Source organism: Ammospiza nelsoni, chromosome 2 (genome assembly GCF_027579445.1).
Source record: "Ammospiza nelsoni isolate bAmmNel1 chromosome 2, bAmmNel1.pri, whole genome shotgun sequence".
NCBI classification, from domain to species: domain Eukaryota; kingdom Metazoa; phylum Chordata; class Aves; order Passeriformes; family Passerellidae; genus Ammospiza; species Ammospiza nelsoni.
The window spans coordinates 78,667,258-78,690,945 of record NC_080634.1 but is presented as its reverse complement, the minus strand read 5'-3'; the positions used below and the strand labels follow the sequence as shown (position 1 = coordinate 78,690,945).

Sequence of the window (23,688 nt, the reverse complement as noted above, 5' to 3'; positions counted from 1 at the left end):
TATGGTGAAAAGCAGTGAGATTAAAAAAAAAAAAAAAAGCTATGGACCTTTTAATGCCTTTTTGAGGAATGGTTTTATGCTCCAAAGCAGTGAACTTATATAATTAATGCCCCAGTGGCAATTCCAGTCATAAATTCTCTTAAATTTATGGAGGTGTACCAAGCTTCTTAGCAGCATCAATACTGTTGAATGGGGATGGGGAGAAGTGGGAAGGTGTGGTGGCTGGAGAAACAAAAAGAAATATAGGCTTCTCACCTTCTATGGATTTGTAGCTTGCATTTCTCTTTTTATGTCTATCAGGTCTCTTGATTCCACTGCTTTTGTACAGCCATGCCTTGTGGCAACAAAATCAACTGTTACATGTCCACTAATTGCCACTAGTTTTTATATTGCATATACTGTAAAATTTTTAAAAGATGCCTGATTTTATTAATTTGTATAGTTCTTTTACCTTCTTTATGCCTGTATCATTTTTTCCTTCTCTGTTTTTTAGCGTCCCCCATCCATTGTTTGCTTACTATGACTTCCCATTTATCATTTCAGTTATTTTCCCTATTAATAGATGCTTTGTTCTTATTTACAAGGAGATGATTAGAACTTTGTTGATAATTTGTAAGTCTCAAGTATAGATTGGTTGATTATGGTACATACTTGTAGAAGAGTATTTACCTTAAATGCTTTTCAGGGAAGGAAAGGTTGCCCACATTTGCTTTCTGAAAACAGAATCTTCCCTGAGTGAAGGCCTTAATTTGTGGAGCTGTTATGCACGAATGTGCTATATAAGAAAAAAAGAACCCACATAGTGGTCAGAGTAAATATTTCTGGCTATATATGAAGTTGTGGTATATTTGGTGAGCCAATGCCAAATAAAATCCTTGAAGTGTTGCTTCGCAGAGTAGATTTTTCAGTATTGGGGCACTGAGACTAATTTTTTTGTCATAGCTATAGTTCAATATTTAAAGTTTTTATATGCACAATCACTTTATCTCCTTGTTTAATTGTTTGCTAATTTTGAACCTACTGGCTTAGTCTGAATCTGTAACTACAAGATTGATGGGGTTTATTCTATGGATTTTCTTTCAGGGTGAAAATGCACTGGCTGCAGTGCCAGAGGAGAGTCGACATGAGGGAAAAATAAGCTTTAAAGTTTACAGAAAATACTTCTCTGCAGGAGCAAACTACTTTGTGATTTTTATACTCTTATTATTTAATATTTTGGCACAGGTAAGTTGTTGGAAGCCACAAATAGTATTGAATGAATTTTGAGTTTGTGAGATCTTTTTCCGCTCTATTTTTATTTTTTTTTTTTAAATATGGTGCATACTTGGTGCTGTAATGTTTAGTCTAAAATGTTTGGGTGTTCTTTAATAATTTTGTAGCATACCCAAGTGTCAGCATGGAATTTTTGATACGGCATTGAGAGGTCTTATACTGATCCTTATTCCAACAATTTTAATAACTCACTAAAATAATTATTTTGGTGACGATATGGCATGAAAATTATAAGCCAGTGTACTTTGTTTAGAAAGAGAAGAAAATAATAAGGTGTATAAAAGTGGTGTTAAAAAACAGAGTGTTTCCAGTTGAGGAGGGTAAAGAGATGTACTGGGTGTGGGAGGACAAGAGCCTGACAGAAGTGTTCAAAGAGCAGCTCACCTGTTGGTAAGTGCAGATCATGTGAAAAGTTTAGGTGGAGGGTCACTGTTTAGCAGAATGAGAAAGGAAGGAAGAGCATAGGCAAATATTTTGTGTGATGCAGACTGTAGCAGGTATGTAGATGAGTTTTTAAACAAAGTTATTTACAAACTTACTGAAAGCAATGGTGAGCTGAGGAAGCTGAGTGAGGATAGCTTTCGTGAACCTTTTTCTCTGTTTTTTGCTGAGAAGGCTCAAATTCATTTCATGGAAATTATTTTTCTTGGCTGTAAAAAAAATAGTCTATATATTTTAACATCTTACTTCTTGCTTGTCCTTGAATTGAGTCTGTTGGAAAGTTAGCTAAGCAAGATCAGATCTCTGTAGTAGACTGCCCACAACTTCAGATTCACATGAACAGAAGTGTATTTTGAAATTAAAAACCCTGTTACATGTTTGTAGTCACCTTTTGTCACAGAAGGAAGGTGGCAGAAGGAGTTTTTCCCTCCCTCTCCTCTCTCATCTTCCTTCAACCCTGTTTCTGGTAATTATCTCCTGTAAACACAAATTTCTGGACTGGTAACATCAGAAAGTTTGTTAATCAAAAAGCATTTTGGAATATCTCTTGTAGCAAATTTAGGAACTGAGAAAATGAGTTCTTTAAAGTTCAATTAACATACATTAGGTAGAGCTACTATATTTTGTTTGCTAAAGTGTATTGCTTTCCTTTAGCTTGCTAACATGTAAGGTAATTTAAGGTAACTTCTTTCTTTGTAGAGCACCTTCTAATGTGCTTGGCAAATTGCTGCTGGTCTTGAAAGACTGGATGGCATACTTTTCTGAATATGTGATGTTTTCCCAGAGAGCTTGAAAGAATAGCAAGGAAATTTAATTTTCTATTTTTTTTTAAATTTTGTGAGATGATTCTTGTATTTGCTTCTTTTGCTCAAGGTGGCCTATGTTCTCCAGGACTGGTGGCTTTCATACTGGTAAGTTGGTGATAAAAAGTGGCTGGTTGTTTCTGCCTTTTCAGTCAATTGCTGTTTGTTTAGTTGAAGAGGAATGGAACCTGCTCTAGAATACTTCAGATCTTCCTCTGATTTCCACTTCTTTTTTTGGGGGGAAAAAATTAAAACTTTATGCTACATGTAGCCTGTAATTGCATCTATTCATGTTGTGATGCATGACAGCATCAATACATGAGATCTTTTGAACTAAAGATTTCAACTAAAGAATTTAATCTAGAAACAGCTAAATGCACTTATTTTATGATGGTTATCTTCTGTGTGCATTTCCACAGGGCAAATCATCAAGAAAAGTTGAATCTCACAACAAATGGAAATAATGGAACAAAAGTGCCTGATCTAGACCTTAACTTTTATTTGGGAATTTATGCAGGTAATTGCAGAGGCATGTGTGTGTGTATGTTTGTGTCTTAAGAACTATTTATTATCTGATATAGATTATTGAGAGGTGCAAAGCAATGCGTGGGGGAATGTGATTTCTAGCAGTAACTGAGCAATGTCTTAACAGATTAAAAGCCTGAGTCTTGTTTTCTGATTAAATAGATTGCAATAAATAAAATAAATCTGACAGAAGAAATAGGTTGAATGCAGAGTCTTTAATTGCTTTGGCTGGATTTTGGAAAGTAAATCAGGAATTGAGTATCTGAAAAGTCAGTCACATTAAGGTTGGAGTTATTGTCTATATATTAGTAAGTAATTGAGCTAAATCTTCAGTCATTATATGGGTGGCAAGAGGGATTAGAAATGGATCTTTGTTTTGTGCTGTTCTAAAACTTGGCATGGCTACATTTCTTCTGAAGTGCCATAGAAAAAGAACAAGCTTTTAAAAGGCATCCTAGATGGGTATGCAAAGCAGGTTGTTAAAAAGCATTTCAATATATTTCAATAGGTAGCATTATGCTTCTGAATATTCAGAAAAGGGCGTTGATCCTTGCATTCAGGCATCCAAACATCTTGAAAAACTGCTCTGAGATGTAGTAAAAATTGCCACAGAAGAATCATGTGCATGCTCTCAGATTCTGCTGTTTAACACTCTTAGTGATGCATGGTTTTATATGGCATGGTAATTTCTTCATGGAGATGTAAATGGTTGGTGTGAGAAAACAGGTGGAATGCCAGAGGAATATGCATTGAATGTATTCAGAAACATCTCCATGGGTGAGAGAATAGGTGCAGGATTTTTTGTTTAGTTTGTTTTCTGGAATCCATGTGATCTGAGTGGCTGACAGAGAACATTGTGTTTGGCCTGGGAAGCAACAATTTAGGAGCCAGATGAACTTGGCTCTTATTTTCTCTGTGTATGTAATGTCTTATTTCCTGAACTGTTCCAGTGGACTGCGCAGTGTGATTAAATGTGGCAAATTTCATTTTCTCTAACCAGGTAGCCTAAACCACATTAGTGAAAATTTTATTCTTAAAAGAATATTTTGCTCTAGATAGCAGAACAACAAAAGCTACCTTTATATTGAAACTTTTAGATGACAGTTGACTCTGTTCAATATTTGCAATTGTTGAACAGACAGCATTGACTTATCTACACAAAATTGTAAGTGGAGTTGACAAAGTTATAAAAAGGTAGTGCATTTTACAGGAAATACATACTAATCCAACTTACCTTTTTTTATAATCTAAAGAGTAAAACAATTTAACATTTTTATTTCTGATTGTCAATGTTTGAAAAAACAAGTCCACTGTAGTAGTTCATTCTTAGTCCTTGTTGCTTCTGTGAAACAAAGATTTTGAAGAGTAAAATTGCTCTTCAAAGAGTAATAGGGAGCACTGCTGGCCAGAAATGGGGTGCCAATTCCACGCCTCTTCTATAAGGCAAACATGCAAAGAGCCCTTGTCTCTCTCATACTGAGGTTCTGAGCTCATGAACAGGGAAAGCAGAGACAGACCAAGTGAAGGACTTGGAAGCATGTCTTGTTTCCCTTCTCCCCAGCCATTAGGTCTGTTCTGGGAGGGTTGTACCAACAGCTTCCAGCAGCTTCCAGGCCTGAGTAGAGCTGTACAGAAATGTGGGGTTTCCAGGATGTGGTTCCTCTCCTCATGTTGCTCCCAGAGACTGCTGTTAGGAATGGGCTGTGTCACAGCCTCCTGCTTCATGCCTCTCCTGCTCCCTTTTTGCATGACCCAGCTTTCCTGTTTGGGTATGTGCAGTTATTCTTGGAAAAATTGTCTTCTCCTGGCCTGGGATACAGCAGCTGGGACAAGGCAAAAAAACTCTCATCCCAGCCACCAGAATGTGAGCAATAAACTGCAAGAAGACAAATGAAATAGTGATGATACCTTTATTTACTCCCTGGGAGGATACAGAAGGAAGCATATGGGATAGCTTAACCATTTCACATAATTTAAAACCTCCCTCTTTCCCACTGTTACTCTAGCTGTTCCTGAATTGTGTAGGATTTTAACCTGCCCTGAGAATAGGCAAGGTTTTCTGCTGGTAGTTGGGGTCTAACTTCAGCGTGTCCTCAAGACCTGAGGTAGCTGTGCTGCCTTCTGAAGCAGAACACGTAGAGCCTGAAAGCTCTGCTAAATCTAAGGTTTAGACCTTCACTGTTCACTCTCATTGACAGGGAATTTGAGCAGCCACATTGGAGATTATGCACAGCAAACAGAGCAACAGCAATCTCATTATTTATTTCAGTTTTTTGCCCTATAGCACCCTTGTCTTGTAAGCAGAGACGTGCCCAGAAGAGAAGCAAAAGAGTCTGCACACCAGTTCCCTACAAGGACTGTTTCTTCTCATGGCATAAGGAATGCATCTTACATAGTGTGAAAGACACATAATTTATGTGATTTGGTGTGTTTTACAAGGGGAAGAATGGCATGAGTGGTTTGGACTGATTGGGAGTAACTCAAGGTTGTGTCTAAATAGCCATGTATATATTACTTGTTTAATACCTGCTGGCAAGTGTTGAATCTTCACAGTGACCTGTGCCAGCCACAATTATACATGGCACTGCAAAATGAATTTTTTAGTAATGCTGTTATGCAGAAAGTTTCAATATGCATTTATCTCATGGGTTAACAGACATTTCCTACATTTCTATGAAGTACCAGTTCTTTCAAACAGAAAAAAGAGAAATGGATTAAATTGATTCTGTGATAGTAACTGAAGCTAGTGACAAGTGTATCTGTGTTCTGCACTCAGTCTGAGTCCCCCTAGGCTTAAGTTTGGATTCTTGCTATATGCAGAAGTCCAGAGAATTTGGTTTTAGTGCAATCTTATTTTTAACTTTTTTTTCTCCTGAAATACCCATATCTTTTTGGAGTCTCCATTCATGTTCTGTTGTTGTTTTTTGATTTTTTTTTTTTTTTTTATTTCAGGTTTAACAGTGGCTACAATACTATTTGGCATAATAAGAAGTCTTCTGGTGTTTCAAGTTCTTGTCAATTCTGGTCAGAATTTGCACAACAAAATGTTTCAATCCATTTTGAAAGCCCCTGTCTTGTTTTTTGACAGAAATCCTATAGGTAAGTTTATTGTAAAAAAAAAAAAAAAAACCCAAAAAAACCAAACCTCAATATTTAATGTATCTCCTTGATTGCGCAAATTGTACCATTTCTGGACAATTACAATTTGATGGTATTTTTGCACTTCTGTTGGGTTCTTCTGCTTCTTTTACTTAGACTTTCTAAATCTAAATTTTTATTTAAACACCTCAAATTTTACAGTGTAGTCCCTTTCAATTTCAAACTCAGACTGCTTATTGACGGTTCACCTTACTGTGTTTAGGTGCAGCTTACAGAACAATGAATTAGCTGCAGCTTTGGTGTTGTACATGGACCTGTATTTGCACTGCTGTTCTGATGCAGTTTCACAGGGAGTCTCCCATATGCTGAGTGTGTGTGAATGCATTTTGTGAAACTGTGATCCAGATCCTTATGTTCTTCAAAAGAAAGGAGAGAGAAGCTGGAGCAGAGTGAAGAGAGTGGGAAGGTGGGTGGTACTGATTGCCCAGCCAAAGGTTTGTCTTTTACATGAGAATCAGAAACCTGATGGTCTCCACTCCCTTGGAAAAAAATGGACTTGTTCTCGTAGCACCAGGAGGCATTTAATTGTAAGGAAATAAAGGGGTGGCTTTATTGTTTCAGAGAAAACAATAATATTTTCAGGAAGTTGATATTTATGTGGAGAAAAGGTTCATGCCCATGATATGATGGGTGAAATGTGTACCATTTAATCTTAAAGAGCACCCCTATAACTGGAGACAGTTAGGGCTGTGTTACATGGCCTGTTTGTACTGTGAGTGTGTGGAAATGTAAATTCAAGGCCACTGCAGAGGTTTAGAAGGGAAGCTCAGGAAATGGGAGCTAGTGAGAGCACATGCATGAGAAGAAATCCTAGTGCTGATGTGTCAGTTTTCCTCTTCTCTCTTGCGTATGTGTGCACAGCAAATGCAGTAACTTCATTTTTGAGGGAATACAGAGTGATCTTCTAAGAATGCCCATAAATCTGGTTCATAATAACAAACCAAGAACTAGAGAGAAAACATCAGCAACAATGTAAAGTAACACCAGTTTGCTTTGTAACACTATGAAGCTCTAATTAGCAGTGCATTGAAAAATTGCCATTCTTTAAATCTGCCTGTCGCTGGTATTCACACAATGTTGTGACTTAGATGTGTGTTTCTGTTAATCAACAGATATTTTGTAATAGAGGATTAACTTCAGGATGCATGTATTTCTTTCCCTTCATCTTTCTTTTGGTCAGGATGGCATGCAAAAGTACTTCTGTTCTGATCTCTGCATTATTTGAAAAAAGGAAAAAAGAGAAGAAAACAGATGACACATGAGACAATGTTCTCCTTCAGAATTGCAGCATTTAGCAGTTCTGAAATCTGTTTGTAATATCTGTATTTCATTGTCTGATTTACATGGGTTTTTTACTGTTTATTTTCCTTTTAGAACTTCACATGCTATTTCTTGCATTGAGGCGGGATTATTTTCCCCATCTTTTTTTTAAATATGCCCATAAATGACATACTAAAAAGAAATTGAAGTTTTTAAATGTGCTTTTTTCTAGCTTTTGATTGTAATAGCTAAACCAAACTATTAGTTATCGTATCCCATATTAGCAAAGCTAATATTGCAATGTCAGATCTGTCATTTAAGCATCCAGCATGTTCTCAGTGTTAGTGTGAGGTCTCTAAGACCTCAGCAGAAGCAGTTGCTGAACTGAATTTTGCTGTTTCATTTATCAAAAAAGAATCAGTAATTAAAAAATACCACGGCTAGTATTTTTAACACATGGTGATCTGTGTTCCAGAGTTGAGTAGGTAACTTAAATAAACAAACATCCCAAGCTCTTGGTAGTGCTTACTGGGGAAGCAGAGTAACGAGGAGCATCGGGGAGTCGACATTAGGAAATGGAAATGCGTGGTGAATCATGACATGTCTGTCAGCTCCCAACAGTGTAGATCCAATCAGTCTTGGTGAATAAATGAGATGACTTATTTCTAAAAAAATTGTGCTTTGTGAATCAGTTTAGGCATAAGCCCAAGATCTCTCTTTACAGATTGCATTAGCAATATATGGGGAGGGGTAGGTTGTAAAGGGAATAGTAACTAGCATTTTATCCAGATGATAGAAGAAAGTAAATGTATTTTTGGAACCTGGATTAGATAGCAGAGAGAGAAAAGGAATCAAAGGACCCCTCTCTTGTCTCCCTTCCTAGCCAAAAATATTTGTATGTACACAGAGTTCACCTTTAAATTCAGCATAAGTCTAAAAATAATTAAACTTTACTGTATATTTTGCACTGAAAGAACCTTATTAGTAAATGACTGTCTTTCTCTTTCCTTTTTAAGTGTTTAGCTTAACCCTACTGAGCTGATAATCCTAAGTGACCAAAGTACATTGTCTTACCCAGCATGCAGAAAAAATTGCCATTTATTTATGACTGAAATTCTAATTTATCAGCAGGTATCTCTACTGCATCACTTACACAGCTGTTGTGAAAGCTGGATGGGTAGTTGAACTGCTAGTATTTTGGGTTTTATTACATCTGACTATGCATTTGTTCACAGAAGTTATTTTTTTGTGTAGAATTTGGCTCTCTGGAAACTTCCTTTGCTCTTCTACCCATATCCCAGTGAGGGAATGACATGAATGTCAAAGCATCTGTAAAGTAGGGAGATGTGGACGTTTTCTATTTCGTAGTGAATGCTTCATATATTGCTCTTCACATGTCGCGTGCGGGAATAAAAAGGGGTTGATTCCTGTGCATGTCTAGCACAAGAGGGCAGCATGATCTGTTTTATCCCAGTTAAGCATTACAGAGGCTTCTTAGAAGGATAACAAAATTCATCTGTTGTGTTTTTAGAGATGATATTTGAGGAGTAAATTTTCAACCTCTCCGCTGAGCAATAGTACTGTGGTGTTCCATTCAGTTGTCTTAATTGTCTACAAGAATAGTATTTTCTCCTGATCTTTTACACAATGAGCTTTTCAGCTTCATGTAGTGCTGAGTTCAGGAACTTTTTTGCTTTTGGAAATAGTGGCCAAAAAGTCAGATAACCCTCTAGAGTCAGAGGACTCCCACTAGGGAGACCTTCTTCAGCCATTATTCCTTTTAATTTCTTTTCCAAGATGTTTGTAACACTTCAAAACAGATTTGTTATAAAGCTATGTGAAAGGGACCCGGACTTCAGCAGCAAAGACTTGATTGGGGACTTGCCTCTTTTGAAATGAGTTTCTTACTGAATCGTTCAGATGATCCTACTTTTGACAAGCTTCAGGATTTGATTCGAGATTACTTTCTTAGTTTGTAAATGAATTGTTCTTTTCTGGGATTTAGGGACAGAGATTAGAGAAGTGATGCTAATGTGTAACTGCATAATTTTCAGTTATGGTGGTTGTAGTGCACATTCTGTGTAATTTTGAATTGCATTGAATTTAGGAAGCTGAAACCTGCTGCTGCTTTGCTGATGGGTGCTGTAAGAAGGAATGGATGATATGCATTAATTTGTTCAGATAAAATAGAAATCTCTTCCCCTTCTAGAGAATCTGCCTGAAATTTAAATTGAACCAGAATCACTACAGAAGTGCAGCTTTTTTTTTCCCAAATTATATCTCCCAAAACTGTTGGTTTTGACAGTTGCAGGCGGAAAAGAAGTATTTTGGCAGACTTTGCAGCATTTCTGGCCTTCTTAGAAACGGGAAGCACTGAATTGTATGATGTTAAATTGACCTGTTAAATTAACAGGTTTTTTTTTTCCCCCACAAATGCATTGTGGAAGCATTAAATAAACATTGATCCCTTTGGGTACGTACCTAGACTTTGAGATTTGACCAGGTTAGAGAGAGAAATACTTTTTTTTTGGTTTTGGCACCCAGAAATGGCACGCTGAACTGATAGCTAATAGCAGCACATGAAAGCAAACTCCAAATATAAAAAGATTAAAATGTGAAAGAAAGCTGTTGTTATAATGAAGTTTGTTTTTCTTTAAGGCATAAGGATTTTAATTATAGCGTTCATAAGTCAACTGCTGAAACGCTTATAATTTGACAAAGTTTTTTTATAGGATTAAAAGCATGTTCATCAATGCACAAATGACTATCTGCATTTTATCTGACAGAAGTGTCAAATGGGCAATGTTGTTACAGTGTTTCAACCATATAATATTTGCCACGAATATGGTATTTCAGCAGTCTGAAAATTACAATGCTGATAATGAGGCTGTTAAATTATACTTTATCAGATGGATAGTGAAACTGCTCTAGTTAGTGTACATTAATGTATGCTTGTTCACACAAGTGATTCTGCTGAACAAGTAGCATGTTTAAACAAGAAATACTGGTCTTAAACTGGGTGATTTACAGTAGGTGGTGTTTTGGCATATCATGCAGTTAACAAGGCAAAGCTTCATGTTAAGATACTTTGTTTGTAGTCTCATTCGTCAGTGATATAAATATTCAGTAGCAATGCCAGGAAATGTATTGTATTCCTATTTGACTCAATGATTCAATTGCTTTCTTTATTTCTTTTTTTTTTTTTTTTTTTGGAAACAAGATCTGTCCTATCTTTCCGATGCAGTTTTCAGATATATCCTTGTGGTCAAGATGAATTCTGCAGGGTTGTGAAAAACTGTACCAGCTCTTTTGACAGCTTTCATGTTCTCTTAAGCTAATACAAAAAAATGCATTGTCCTTAAAGCAGCAGAGGCTTTGTTTTTGACTCTCTGTGCCAAGCTCTAAAGGGCATTCGCATGTGCACAGGTTTGTTAGTTTATGTTGAAAAAGAAGTCCCTATAGAACAGCCTTTTGTTGTAAAATAAAAACACAGATTCTCTCTTCCGTGTTGGTAATCACTTGCATTTGTTGTTATTAAGATGGCAACACAATGGGTTCCATCAATCATCAAGATCCTTAACAACCACACAACGTTGTAAATATTATGTTTGGGTGTTTGAGTGGAACAGCTCGTCACTGAAGTAGGTGTGGTAATTAAAACCTGTTAGGTTGCTACATGTGTTAAAGAAAAAACCCTTTAATGTTTTTTTCATGTAACAATGGCGATATGTACTTTAAATCTTATCAGGGCGTGATTATTAAATGATATTTTATGGGAGTTGCTCATTTACTGTTAGTATTATCATGGCTTTGTTAAGAGTTTGAATAGTCTTATGCTTCCATGTGTTTTATCACCATTATGATTCTGTCAAGAGCTGTGCGAAGGTGATTGCTATAGGAGTAGTCTTTAAAGTCAGTAAATGGCACTCTGGAGTTATGTTTACATTTATTATCTATTAGCGTAACTCGATTCAACTCTATCCTGTTCTTTTCTGCAGTAGTAATTGAATGAAACTTGGCCATAAAGCGATGAGACAAGCCCATTACATTTTCAGTTCACCGAGTCAGAGCTCACCCCATTTATGCCTACTATGGGAGATAAAATTAAAAGCTTTACGGGAAAGCTGTTTGTAGGAGGGGATGAGCCATTATTTGACAGGGAAATAGCGTGAAGCTTGCACTGACAGCCGCTTCCAAGTGCAGCCTCTTGCTTCCCTGGCACAAGATTCCGCGTCCCTTCGTAGGGATTTTCGATCTTCTTCACATTAAGATCGCCTGGTGGGGAAAACGGCCTGCTGTGAAACTCATTTCTGACCATATGCTGACCTGCCCAGATACTGCAAAGTCTAGTGTTTTCATTTACTGAAGCAGCTACAGAGAGAGCTGCTCTCGCCCCACCTCAGCCGAGCAAAAAGGAGGCATAGAATGTCGGGCAAGACAGGGAAGCCTAATTAAAAATACTGGCTTTAGAAGACTGCACAGAAGCTGTTCAGGGACATCTCTTTCCTGCAAGTGTAGCTGGAAAATAAAAATGAAATTTTGTTTTAGTCTTGCATAGCTGGCATGCTGTTTTGGGGAGATTTGTGGCAATGGGGAACTACATGTTGGTTGGAGACACTTGAAAACAGAGGGAGAAACTGCTGTAATATTGATAGAAAACTGCAAGGGGCTTAAAAAGAGGGCCCAACTGAGGTGATGCAGCCACAAATAAGCTTTTAGAGATAATCCAAAATGGAGATTTTTTTCTTTTCTTTTTGTTTTGATAATAACTAGTTTAAATATGTAACCTTTTTTTGCTATTTTTAATATGTTTATAAATTGTGGAATGCTGCTACGACTGCTGTGGATAGTGGGGACTGGAGGTGCCACTTGGATAGAATGTCCTCTCTAGCTGTTCATGGATGCCTGTTTTGGATGGGAATTGAACATCTCTGAGAAATGAGGAAAAACTTATCAAAACTCACTTCATTCAACCTTGGAACAAGGCATAAGCATTTCCAAAACTAAATTACTTTGGAGAAGAGCTAGGCAGGGATGATGAATAGCCAGGTGGTGAGACCACCTCTAGGAAATGTGGGAAAGGCAGTGCAGCTCTTCTCCCCCTCTGGTTCAGTGTGAGCTTTGGACATGTGGATCCCCAGCCCAGGTGACAGCCATGCACATCGGGCTCTTGGCTGTGCCAAGCCTTCCACTGCTGTCCTTTATGGACACACAGAACACAGTTGAGTGTTTCTGCAAACACTCTGGTGTTTGCAGAAAAACTAGCCCACTTTGATGGCGTGTTTTGGGGTTTTTTTGCTTAATCTGAGTAGCTGGAAATTAAAATGAAACAAACACTCTCACAGTGCAAACTCATTTCATTAGCACTGTTCTGCTTTATGCTGCGCAGAATTCTTTCTCCCAGACGGTCCTAGGTAATCTGCACTGCAGCATCTGGGTGAATTAATTAGTTGAGGCTTCTTTCTTTTTTTTTTTTTTTCTTTTTTTCAGATTGCCAGCATCTTGCAGATTATGCAACAAGTGAAGATTAGTTTGTGCCTGTGGTGATCTTGTAGAGTGTTTGGAAACAAAAGGCACTTCTCGATCCAAAATTAAAATTTTAGTGTAGAAAAGAATGGCTGTTGTATGTGAATCTGCCTGCTTTGGCAATCCAGACTAAAGCCTGAAGAATAGAAATAACAGCAGAAGCAAAGGTATTGAATCGAACTTGACTTCAGTGTGTTGTTCGGTTTAAAAAATACAAACTTAAAAGTTATTTGCAAATAGTACAATACAGTAAAAATAGTACAGTTTACAAATAGTACAATAATTGCTTGACAGATCTTCCACTCTGTCTTCCCCAGATAATTTTTTTTTCCTTCATCAAAACCATTAGAGACTTTGTCTGGGGCTTTTTGTTATGTATTCAGGTGAACACATATGCAGAGCTTCCTTCAGGTTTTGATTTTTTATGTCATTTTATGAAAGATAATGTTATATTTGGAGAGGGCAACATTATTCCAAGCTGTATATGTTTGATAGCTACCAGCCTTAAGAGAGCTTTTCAAAGTGTTTTAAAATAGCATCAAGCATATGAAGAACATTTGTTTGTTTGTTTGTTTGTTTTATTAGGTAGCGGACAATAGTCCTGTAATTAGAGTGGTAGTATGTAATGGACATTAATTATTGCTTGTGGCTATACCGACCCTGAGGCAGGTGTCTTGAAACTGGAAACTGCACGTTCATTTTTGTTTGGGGTTTGTTTTAATGTTCATTTAAATTTGAGCTCTTGTTCAACATTTTCCAGGGTGATTCTTATTTGCATACTTAGTTGCCATAGTTTTTGATTCTGGCTTGAGCAGAATATTTAGTTGTGGTGGTCCCAAAGTGAGGTTGTAGAGTGAGGAGGTTTCTGAAAAGTCAGCATAGGCTGGGGCTGCCTTAACTATGACTCACCTAATGCTGGGTAGGAAGTTGTATTCGCAGAGCCAGCAGGCAAAGCAAGCTGCTGCATGGCAGAAAGGTGGCAGAGTCTTCATTCTCAGCTGTTTGATTCAGGGTAGAGTGCCTTTTGTACTCAGGAGATGGTTTTGCTCTTACATTTGTCTTTGCGCTGTTGTAAAAGACCTAAAAATGACTTCTGACCTGTTTGTCTTCTAGTTGTAGGATCCCCTCATCCTTCCTCATTTACCAGTTAAAAAAGAGCATAAAGGTCACTAATATTTCTGAAATTTGAGCTTTTATCTTGTGCTGCTTGTGCAATATTTATGACATTTGAAAATTCAGAGGAAATTTAGAGTTCAGCTTTTCATAAGGTCGTGGTTTCTGTGTCCACTGACATGGTTCTGGTCAGTTTTCACCCACTGTGTACCAAATTCACCCTCTGTTTTTTCCAGAAATGCTACTTTTCCTGCTCTCTTTCAAGCATAAGTCTTCACTAGCTTGATTTAATATTGAGTCAGAGAGTGCAGAATAATCTGAAGGCGTTTGGAAACCTGAGAAGGTGAAGATTTGGAACTTGGACATCCTTGCTAGCAATTACAAGGAATAATAGATGGAAGAGAGATGGTCTAACTCTTCCTCAGTTCTTTTTATCAGATGTGATGAGATTTCTCTGTGTGTGTGGTAAACCTCTTTTTTCTCAATGAAGTTGCTGTCTGTTTAATATGTAAATGATGCAATGCAGAATATTGCTAATTCATGTGTAGGCAGGAAGAAACACTCTGCTTTGTGGTAAACTTCCCTTCAGTGGGAATACATGCTTCTTTGTCCCTGTGTGTATTCATTTCTCAGCATAATTTCATGTTCATGAGTTTGAATGTTCACAACCCAAAATAAAGAGTTTAGTTTACTAAAACTAATTTTAGGCAAAATTCCTACATCTGTTCTTAAGATGTCATAATTAACTTCTCATACAGAAATACTGTCCCTGCCCCATCCTTTCTAGGACATGCCTGGAGGACAGTAAGTGATTGGATGCCAGGGGCATTTGCTCATTGTGGGGTTTTTCCCCACTCTCTTCTTTTCAATGTGAATATTTAAAGCTGTAAACTTTACATTATTTTGTTCCTATCTTCTTCTAGAGCACTTATTTTATTTTCTTTTTGGAATCTGTAATGCTTATCTTTAGAGCAGAGGTGGTGTCTGTCTTAACTTAGAGAGTAAAGTCCCTGTGCTTAAAGGATGGGTATCTAGGATTTGGAAAGTGCCACTTAGAAATTTACCCTATTTTTAAGATTTATTTTAAAAAAAGTTTATGTAAAGGCCCATATGCTTTCCTTAAGTTTGGTACAATACTCCTTTCCTTTCTCCCTTCATTGCTTAATTCCCCAGTTTCCTTTTAGAAGAACAGTTCTCTTCTCTCCTGTCTGAACAACCAGCCAAAAGTAAAAAATTACAGTTAGCTTTCCAGAATATTTCTGGTATTCCCTGACTAAAAAATGTTGAAATGGTTTAAGGAAGAGTTGGTAATTCTTACCTTCAGTCAGCTAACATTTCCTTACCATTGGAGAAGAAAACCCCAATTGTTTGATGCTCCTTTGAGACAAAAGATACCTGCAGAAACCTCTGCAAATTTAAAGCCTCAGGTCTGTGAAATATAGATGGTTTTAGCTTTAGAAGGGTCATCTTTTTTTCCATTAAACTAACAATATAGAGAGAATTTTTTTTTCATCAGGATTTTCAACAGAAAACTAGTTATTCTAGACTTATTCTAATATTAAGAAATCTTATCTAAGGAGCACTTTCAAAATAAAGCCAAATTTGAGAGAAAGAACTGCCTTGAGGTTTTTATAAAGCTGACAAGTTCTAATATTCCAAATACACAGTGACAATGATCTTCTTTTATAATTAAGCTACAAGTATGATTTAATATTGAATTCAAAGCCATTCACTGAATGCTGCTTATATTTAAACCCCCAAAAATCCCCAAGAGAAAAAATGGAAAAAACAATCCCAGCATATTTTTTTTAAATTCAGATAAGAAAAAATAAACTCTGCTGCACCTCAGTTTAATAACCAGTGTTGCTCAGCTACTACCGAAGGCTTAAGGACAGTGTTTAGAAGTGATTGTTCAAAAATAAGTGTTTCTCTAAGATTATGAGGGCTTACACAGATGATTTTGTTCACCTGCTGAGTGTTCAAAAGGGGAAATGTCCAATCTGACGCTTTCCAGAAGTGTTTGTTTGCTTAAAAAAATAGAAACATTCCTGTGGAAAAATAGGATTTAATTAATTTTTGTCCCTTCTTAGCCACGTACTAAAGCAATATTATTATGTACTTTTGATAGAGACACAAATGTTTAGTGAAATGCAAAATCCCAGGTTTCTGAAATGGTATGAGGTGGTTTTAGCTTAAAATGTAGTGCTGTGAGCACTGCTTAATTTGTTAATTCCTTCCTGCTCGTCCTCTGTTGTTGTTGTGCTTCTCATGAGATGCAAGATGTTAAAATGCTTGTTGAGTACTTGTTATTAATTTTTAAAAGGGCATAGAAGTGTTTTGAATAGAAATTTTACTTATTGTTCAATTAAATGGGCAGAAGGAGAACAAGTTAGTACAACTGAAAGACAGTACATTTGTATTAGATATTATGAAAAAATTCTTTGCTGTGAGGGTAGTGAGGCACTGGCACAGGTTTTCCAGACAAGCCTGTCCATGCTTCATCCTTGGAAGTGTTCAAGCCTTGTTGGATGGGGCTCTGAGCAGCCTGGTCTTGTGGCAGGTGTCACTGCCCACTGAAGAGGGGTTTGAAATAGGTGGTCTTTAAGGTCCCTTCCAACCCAGGCCCCATTCTGTGTTTCTTAGATTTTACAGGTTTTGGAAAAACAGAAGGTTACATTCATTCTTTGACTCCCTGAGAAGGAGGTGCAAAAATACTCTTCCAGCTAGTGACCTGCAGCACTTTGGTAGCTTTGGGTTGTATCTCAATTACTACAAAGTAAAGGTGATGGAAAAAAACTTTCAGCATGGAAGAAGAGGCTTTAAAGACCTTTCATACCTCTCAGATTTGGTGCAAAGCAGAGATTTATACTTTAACTTTCATCTCATCTTTAAAGGGGCTGTGGTTCTTCATAGTGTAACTTGAGCAGCAGGATGGATGGAGAATGCTGTTGGTGTAAGAGGAAGTGTGACAGGTGTAACATTTGCTCCTTAGACCAGTTTTTCCTCTTGTATGCCTTTCTGCTGTGATACCAAAGCAATTCAGAGAGGAACCAGAGCAACAAAGCCAGTGACTTTAATTAGTGAATTTTATCCTCAAAGGCTTTTCGATCTAATTTGGTCTTCTGATTTTCTGTTGATTCTTCCAAATGCTTCAGACTTAGTCAGACAAAAGCCTTTTTCTTCACAATTGTCAAATTTCATTGAATCTCGAGTCTTGGTGATAGAGCTTAATTGTCAGCAAAATAAGTCTTGGTTTCTCTAAATTGTTTGATCCTCAATTGGTTTAGAAGTGACAATACACTTTCATTTACAGGGTTTAGATACTGTTTTCATGTGGCATGTGGAGCAAAGTTGGACCAACGAAAAACATTATTTTAGTTGTTTTCTGCCAGGGAGGCATAGACAAAGAGCTTAGTCTCAGATCCTTTAAAGTTCAAGCATCTGCCACTAGGGGCAAAAATTATTTTCCTGTAGGCATTCATCTTTTATTGTAGATTTACTGTGCTGCTTCACTTGGTTGATAATCTAATTTAAACCTCAGAGATGATTCATACCTCCTCAAGGGGGATTCACAGCTAGTTTAAATTGTGTGATGTCAGAACTTTTCAGTTCTTCTAGGATCTCTTTTTTGAACATAATGGTCCTTTGGGTGTTTGAATGCATTGAGGAGTAAAGAATGTAACCCATGCAAATGGTGACACTTGAGAAATACCGTTTCACAACATACCTTGGATTATTTTTCAAATTTATTTGGATTTCTGGTTCCGGTAACTTGTGATTCCTAATTTGGGTCCTAATCATGCCAAGTGGTCTATTGTGGACAAACTTCTGCTGGTGTGTGTGGTACCTGTTGAAGAAAGGAACTTTCTGGAAGGTAGAATAGATCATGTGCTGTGCTAAAGACTTTTGTTTCATAAGCCCAGCATTTTCGCATTTTGTATACCTGTAATATGACAGTTTTCCAGAAAAACACCAGATTATGGAAGGTTACAAAACCTTGATATTAAGAGGCATTTTCAATTTCCATTCTCAGAAAACCAGAAGCAACAAAGAAACAAACCCCCAATTGTCCAGAAGGTCCTAAAAGGTTTTAGATTCATCCAAAGACTTAAATTTATTCATGACCCCTTCCTGAGGGCATGACCACTGTGTAGTTGACCACTAAAAAGGTTAGGAATTGAATGTTCATATTAGTTTCATATTATATTCATATGTGAACTGTTATTTGAGGAGTTCTTCTGTAGAGTCAGGCAAGGACAAAACAGAAAATTAAGAGGTGTTGTAAATGCCGTTCAGTTGTGATGAAAGGTTTATTGAATGCTTTTCATATACATTCTAAAGTTAAGCTACATTTTGAAAACTATCAGAGCCAACATTAGTTCTCCAAATATTCTAATTAAATAAACTACCATGCTAAGTTGTTACTAATAATACTCTGTATTTTTAATAGTGGTTGGTTTATTAACACAATTTGGCTTTTGTGGTTTTTTTGCTTGGAGGTATAGTTTTGTTTCCTATTTTTAATGATGTATCCACAAATTGATCCCGAATCAAGTTCTGTGCTCATGCTGTTTTGCAAAGAAGGAAACAAAAACACAAGATATTTTTCTGTCATCTGCTTTCATTATTATATGTGTATGTTTCCATTTTATTCATGCCTTATCTGAAATTTGATGTCTTTTTCAATGCAGAATAATGGCAAAGCTGTTGTTTTGAAAGAACCTTTCCCAAACTGTCTGGGGTCAGATTATGATCAGGTATTATTTGCAAAAATTTTACTGCATATTACAAAATAGAACTTGTGCTTCAGGTTCATTAGAGGATTTAATAGTGATTATGTGTTGGATATGGATACTTGAGTGATAGGTATTTTTGTCATAGTCTTTACATGGCTCCTCTAGTTGTCCTGTTTGTTACAGTCCTGGAACTTGTTTCATCCTAATGTGTCTAATGTATTTTCAGCAGAAAAGCTGCTGGTTTAAAAGAATGGCAAAAACCAAACTGTGATGAAAATGGATATCAGGAAAACAAAATCAGTGTGTAAATAAGAGAACTGTTAATGTCCAATGACAGACATATTTTGAAGAAAGAAAGAAAACTCTTACTGATAATTCCTTTACCTGAAAATCTTAATTGGCCTTGTGAAGTTTTAAGACCCTCTGTGAATGAAATTAAGCAAACTAATCAGAGTATACTCTAAAGACTAATGAGACTCAGCCATCTGTTTCCCTTGCAGTTCTATAGTTAGCAGAGTGAAATATGCTCCTTTAAGAGCAGTTTAAAGCAAGAACTGAAATCCCCTGAATTGTTTTCTAGAGACATCTCTTTCAATAGGTATAAGTCTTCCCTCGTCTGTCTGAGTATGGCCTTGTGAATAGTCTGTATGTGTGCAGTGCCTGTGGTTGTGCAGTATGTCCTGGATGTGCTTTGCCTTCTTCCTTCAGGTGACACTGGCTTTTTGACTTCCACAGTTCTAGTTTGGGAACTGCTTCAGAACCTGATTTCTCCCTTGCTGTATTTCCCCTGTTTTTCAGTGTAAAACGCCCTTTTGGTTGGCTTTATGGCTTATGGGCTATTCCTGTATCTGACTATTTTTGTCACTCTGCATTTCCAAAACTTCAGTTCAGGCACTTTTCTGGTTTAAAGTGTTGCAATCACCTTGTGTTCACCTTCTGTTCTCAGTTGCTGTGTCCCCAACTCTTCCACACTTTCTAGCCTGTGTCTTGCTGTGTTGGGCTTTGTGCCTTGGTCATGTTTGGGATGACATTTGTACCTAGAGCTTATGCCATGCCTTGGTGAAGGAGAATGAAAGAGCCAATGCTGAAGGAAGAGAGAGAAGAGGAAATAGGGAGTGGGTGTTCAGTGTATGAAGCTGAGGGTGAAGCAGAGGACGCATGCAAACAGGGCAAAAATGCAAGTCAGTGTGTACACAAAACTCTCTCAATATCCAAACACCCCAGGTTTGGTGAGGTCTGGGACTGGGACTGCCAGCTTGTCTCTTGACAATTCCGTCTTGCAGCTGCTCCCCAGAGCCAGATGGAAGGAAATCTTTTCTTAATCTTACAGCCCCAATATACTGTGAAGGAGTCTAACAGGAATTGTTAAGAGGAGTATGACTTGGTTTGCACATTAGCCTTCCCCCCATGCAAGGCTTTTACTATTTCTGCACCTGGTAAACTGAGCTGTTGGCACATTCCAGTGTTTTTAATTCCCTCCCTCATAATTCTGCTTGTTTCTCTTTCATGCTTACATCTTTGTAACTTCCTGCTCACTGTGCACTAAAGTTCATCTACAAGCTGGCACTTTTTCATCTTAAAATCATCTTTCAGGATGCCCCAGTGGCATTGTAACCGCAGTACACTGACAGCAGTTAAACATATGGGTGGGGAAAACTCATTAATTCCATGACCCCTTTGTGTTCCTGTACTTTAAAACACAATCTTGTCCTGCAACTTTCTGTTCCAGCTTACTGCTCCATCTTCCCCTAGCTCCTTATTCCTTCTGTAGTCAATTTTGCTGCTTTCTCTTAACGGGCACAACAAACTCTTCAGGGCAGGGCACGCTGCTGGCTACGTGCTGGTCCAGCCTGCATCCCAGTGAGGCTCTGCCTCCTGCCTCAGGTCCATTAATCCTCTTCTGGCTGTTTCTGACACACAAACAACAAATGGCAAAGTTCTCAGGAGTCCCTTGTTGCGAGCAGCACTCCTCTGTTTTAGCCTGTTTATTTATTTAGGGATTCGTACTGCTGGACAGCTGTAAATCAGGGCTTCACAGTGTCTCTGATCTTAGCAAAACCAAAAGGGTTTGTAAATTGTATTCACTTCTGCTTGAATGATGGTTCAGTCAAATAATTTTTTTCCTCCTTAATGTGTGTGAATTTTTTTCTGTGTTCATAGAGAAGTGAAAAAATGTTGCTGTTAACATATTTGTCTTTTTGAGTTTCTTAGAGTTAAGAAATTTTAAGTTTCTTATTTAAAAGCCATGAAAAAGAGGAAATTGTAGGATTTTTTTCTTTAAGCAACACATATGTAAGGTGTAATAAATATGTAATATTTAAGGTATATTTATACATAAACATTAAAGGTTCTTTGGTTTTGATCTATGCACAAGTAATGTTTTAGTGTGGTCAGCAGCTATTTCCCATTTAGCTGCTTGTTTCTAGTATATTTTTCTTTTTTGTTTCTGAGATGAAGCTTTCTAATAGTTGCCCAGTAGAGGAGTACAGTAGAGTCAAAGGCAGTGCAGTATTTTTAAAATGCTTATCATTTAACAACGTAATTATTAAAATGTCTTTCTTTTAATATAGTCAATGAGATATACAGTAGAGCAGAGATCATATTTGGGTTTTTTTTCTCTTTTTTTTTCCTCATTCTCACTGATTTCATTTATGTTAATTATAGTTTAGTCTGTAAAGAAGTTTACTTTATAGTGGTATTTTCTTCCCCAAGAAGCCAGTGGCCCAAGGAAATGCATTGTCAGACTATATGTATATTCTCTTGGACATCACTTCTGGAATAAACCTCTTGGGTTGTGATTGCCTTCAGTTTTCCTGAGACAGAAGATTTTTGTTTGTTTCTCAGGCAAGATTTGCGAGTGGAATTTGGTGCCAGCCACAAAACAGAAGAGTAGGTGAAGTCCCAAACTGAAGCAAAATATTTATTTTCATGGGGCACGAGGGTGTGGGGTGTGTCTTCTTTAACACAGAGCAAATATTCCAAGGGAATGCTTTGATTATTTGCACAGCAGACTAAGTGAGCTTTCTGACAGCTATACCAGAATATCTCTTGAGTTCTGTAGTAATGACCTTCCATGTGAGGCAGGAAAAAAATCCATTGAAAATTAGTGTCATCCATTGAGCGTTCTGGATAGCCAAACCCATGTGTTTTTAATAATTTTTTTTATTCCCAGTGGCTTTTTTTTATAGTAGGAACAGTTACAAAGGAAAATGTGTTTTAGGAATCGTTACATGGGCATATAACGAATGAACTTTAGAGAGAATCCCTCCTTTCCAAACAATTGCATATTCCAGAAGAAGAGAGAAAGAAAAATAAAGTGAAGCTGAAGAAAAAGGAATGATCAAGCTGAAGGAACATGCCAAGCAACAGTGAGCAGTTTACAGTCAGATGGAGATGTGAAATGCCTCTGCTGTTTGGCCTGTCCAGAGGCTTTATCCTCAGAATGGGTGGGCTAGGTAGAGGCCAGAAGTCTTGGCTGTCCCAAGACAGCCTCTATAGAATTCAGTCCCTATAGACTTCTAAACAGAAGAAACAGTACTGTGGAATTTTCTTTCATGGTTCCAGAAAAAGGAAGAAGATGAATGGGGATCTGAATATATAAGATTGGTAAAAAATGGTATATTATTTGTTTTTGGAGTGATAACCATATAGCAGTGATAACCAGATAGCAGTTTCAGCTAAGATTTCAGGAGTCAAATGCTTTATGTTCAGTAATGTCCTATTTCTCCATTGTTATTTTAGACTGGATTGATGATTGAGCCCCTCTAGCTTCAGCACCAATTAAAAAAAGAGAGGGGGAAGAGAAAAGCATTGGAACATTAAAAATTAAGGTGCTTATTATGAGAATTATCTTTAGGAGATAGAATGGGAAAAGCAACGAATATGAGCAGATTTGCAAGAGCTATGTGAGATCCACCTCAGTATTTTCTGAAATGCAGTATTTAAAGCCTATTCTGAATCATGTGTTAATAGTACAAATAACATAGGAAAACTCCTTTTTGTTGTTATCAGGAAGGTGACATATATTGCCATTTTTATTTTAATTCTTGCAGTGATGTATATTTTATATATATAGCTCCCAAATATAAAAATAATTCTAATAGCATAAGGTCCTCTGAGTGTTTGAATGCATTGAGGAGGAAAGAATGAGGAAAGTAAAGAATGTAACCTCCTCTCATGTAAGTATTCCAGTAACAAAATACTCTTCAGATACTTCAGTCCATCCTGTTTGTAGTATTCTGTTTAAATGTTCTAAGTCCCTTTTCCAGCAAAAGAGCACTGGGGACATATTTTCAGCCCAAATTGGATTTTTAGGCTACACAAGTGCTCTTTTTTAAGTGGGTGCATTTGTGGTTAAATATTTTAGCCAAGAATTAAATTCATAATTATGCTAGTAGAAAGTCATTATAAAGACTACATTTTGTAGGTAATGTTTTGTGTTTCTGTTATACAGATGCTTTGCATTGTGGTGAGAAGTTGAAGTAGGTAACTTAATATATGAAAAAGAAGGTGAAGAAAAATCAATGGAGAACTTACTCAGTAGTGTGTAACTTGGCATCTTTTTAAAGGCCAGTTGATTAGAATTTGCAAATGATTACTTTGTTTGTTTTTTTGTGGTTTGTTTTTTTGTTCAGTTGGAGTTTGTCCCTTAAAAATGGGACTTTTAAGTCATGCTCCTTATGTTGAAGCATACAGCAGAAATTAAGTTCTGCTGTATTTTGGCAGTTCATTAGATTCGGTGGTGTCATTTTAGGTTGTGAATTTTTTTGTTTCAGTATGTTTAAATGTAGAATTTTTTTTTTGTTAAGCTGAGGATAACTTGAAATAGCTTCAGTGGAGGAGTTTAAAATTAA

At 37.1% G+C, this 23,688-nt stretch overlaps 1 protein-coding gene across 1 annotated transcript in view; it reads left to right on the top strand.

Annotated features, from left to right (window-relative positions):
- The window catches only part of ABCC4 (ATP binding cassette subfamily C member 4), a 141,227-nt gene that overhangs the window by 45,945 nt on the left and 71,594 nt on the right, over positions 1-23,688 (top strand). The window contains exons 16-19 of the mRNA XM_059491708.1: positions 1,084-1,224; positions 2,587-2,624; positions 2,936-3,033; positions 5,994-6,140. Of these exons, the coding sequence (XP_059347691.1) occupies positions 1,084-1,224; positions 2,587-2,624; positions 2,936-3,033; positions 5,994-6,140 (424 nt within the window). The remainder of the gene's footprint in view (positions 1-1,083; positions 1,225-2,586; positions 2,625-2,935; positions 3,034-5,993; positions 6,141-23,688) is intronic.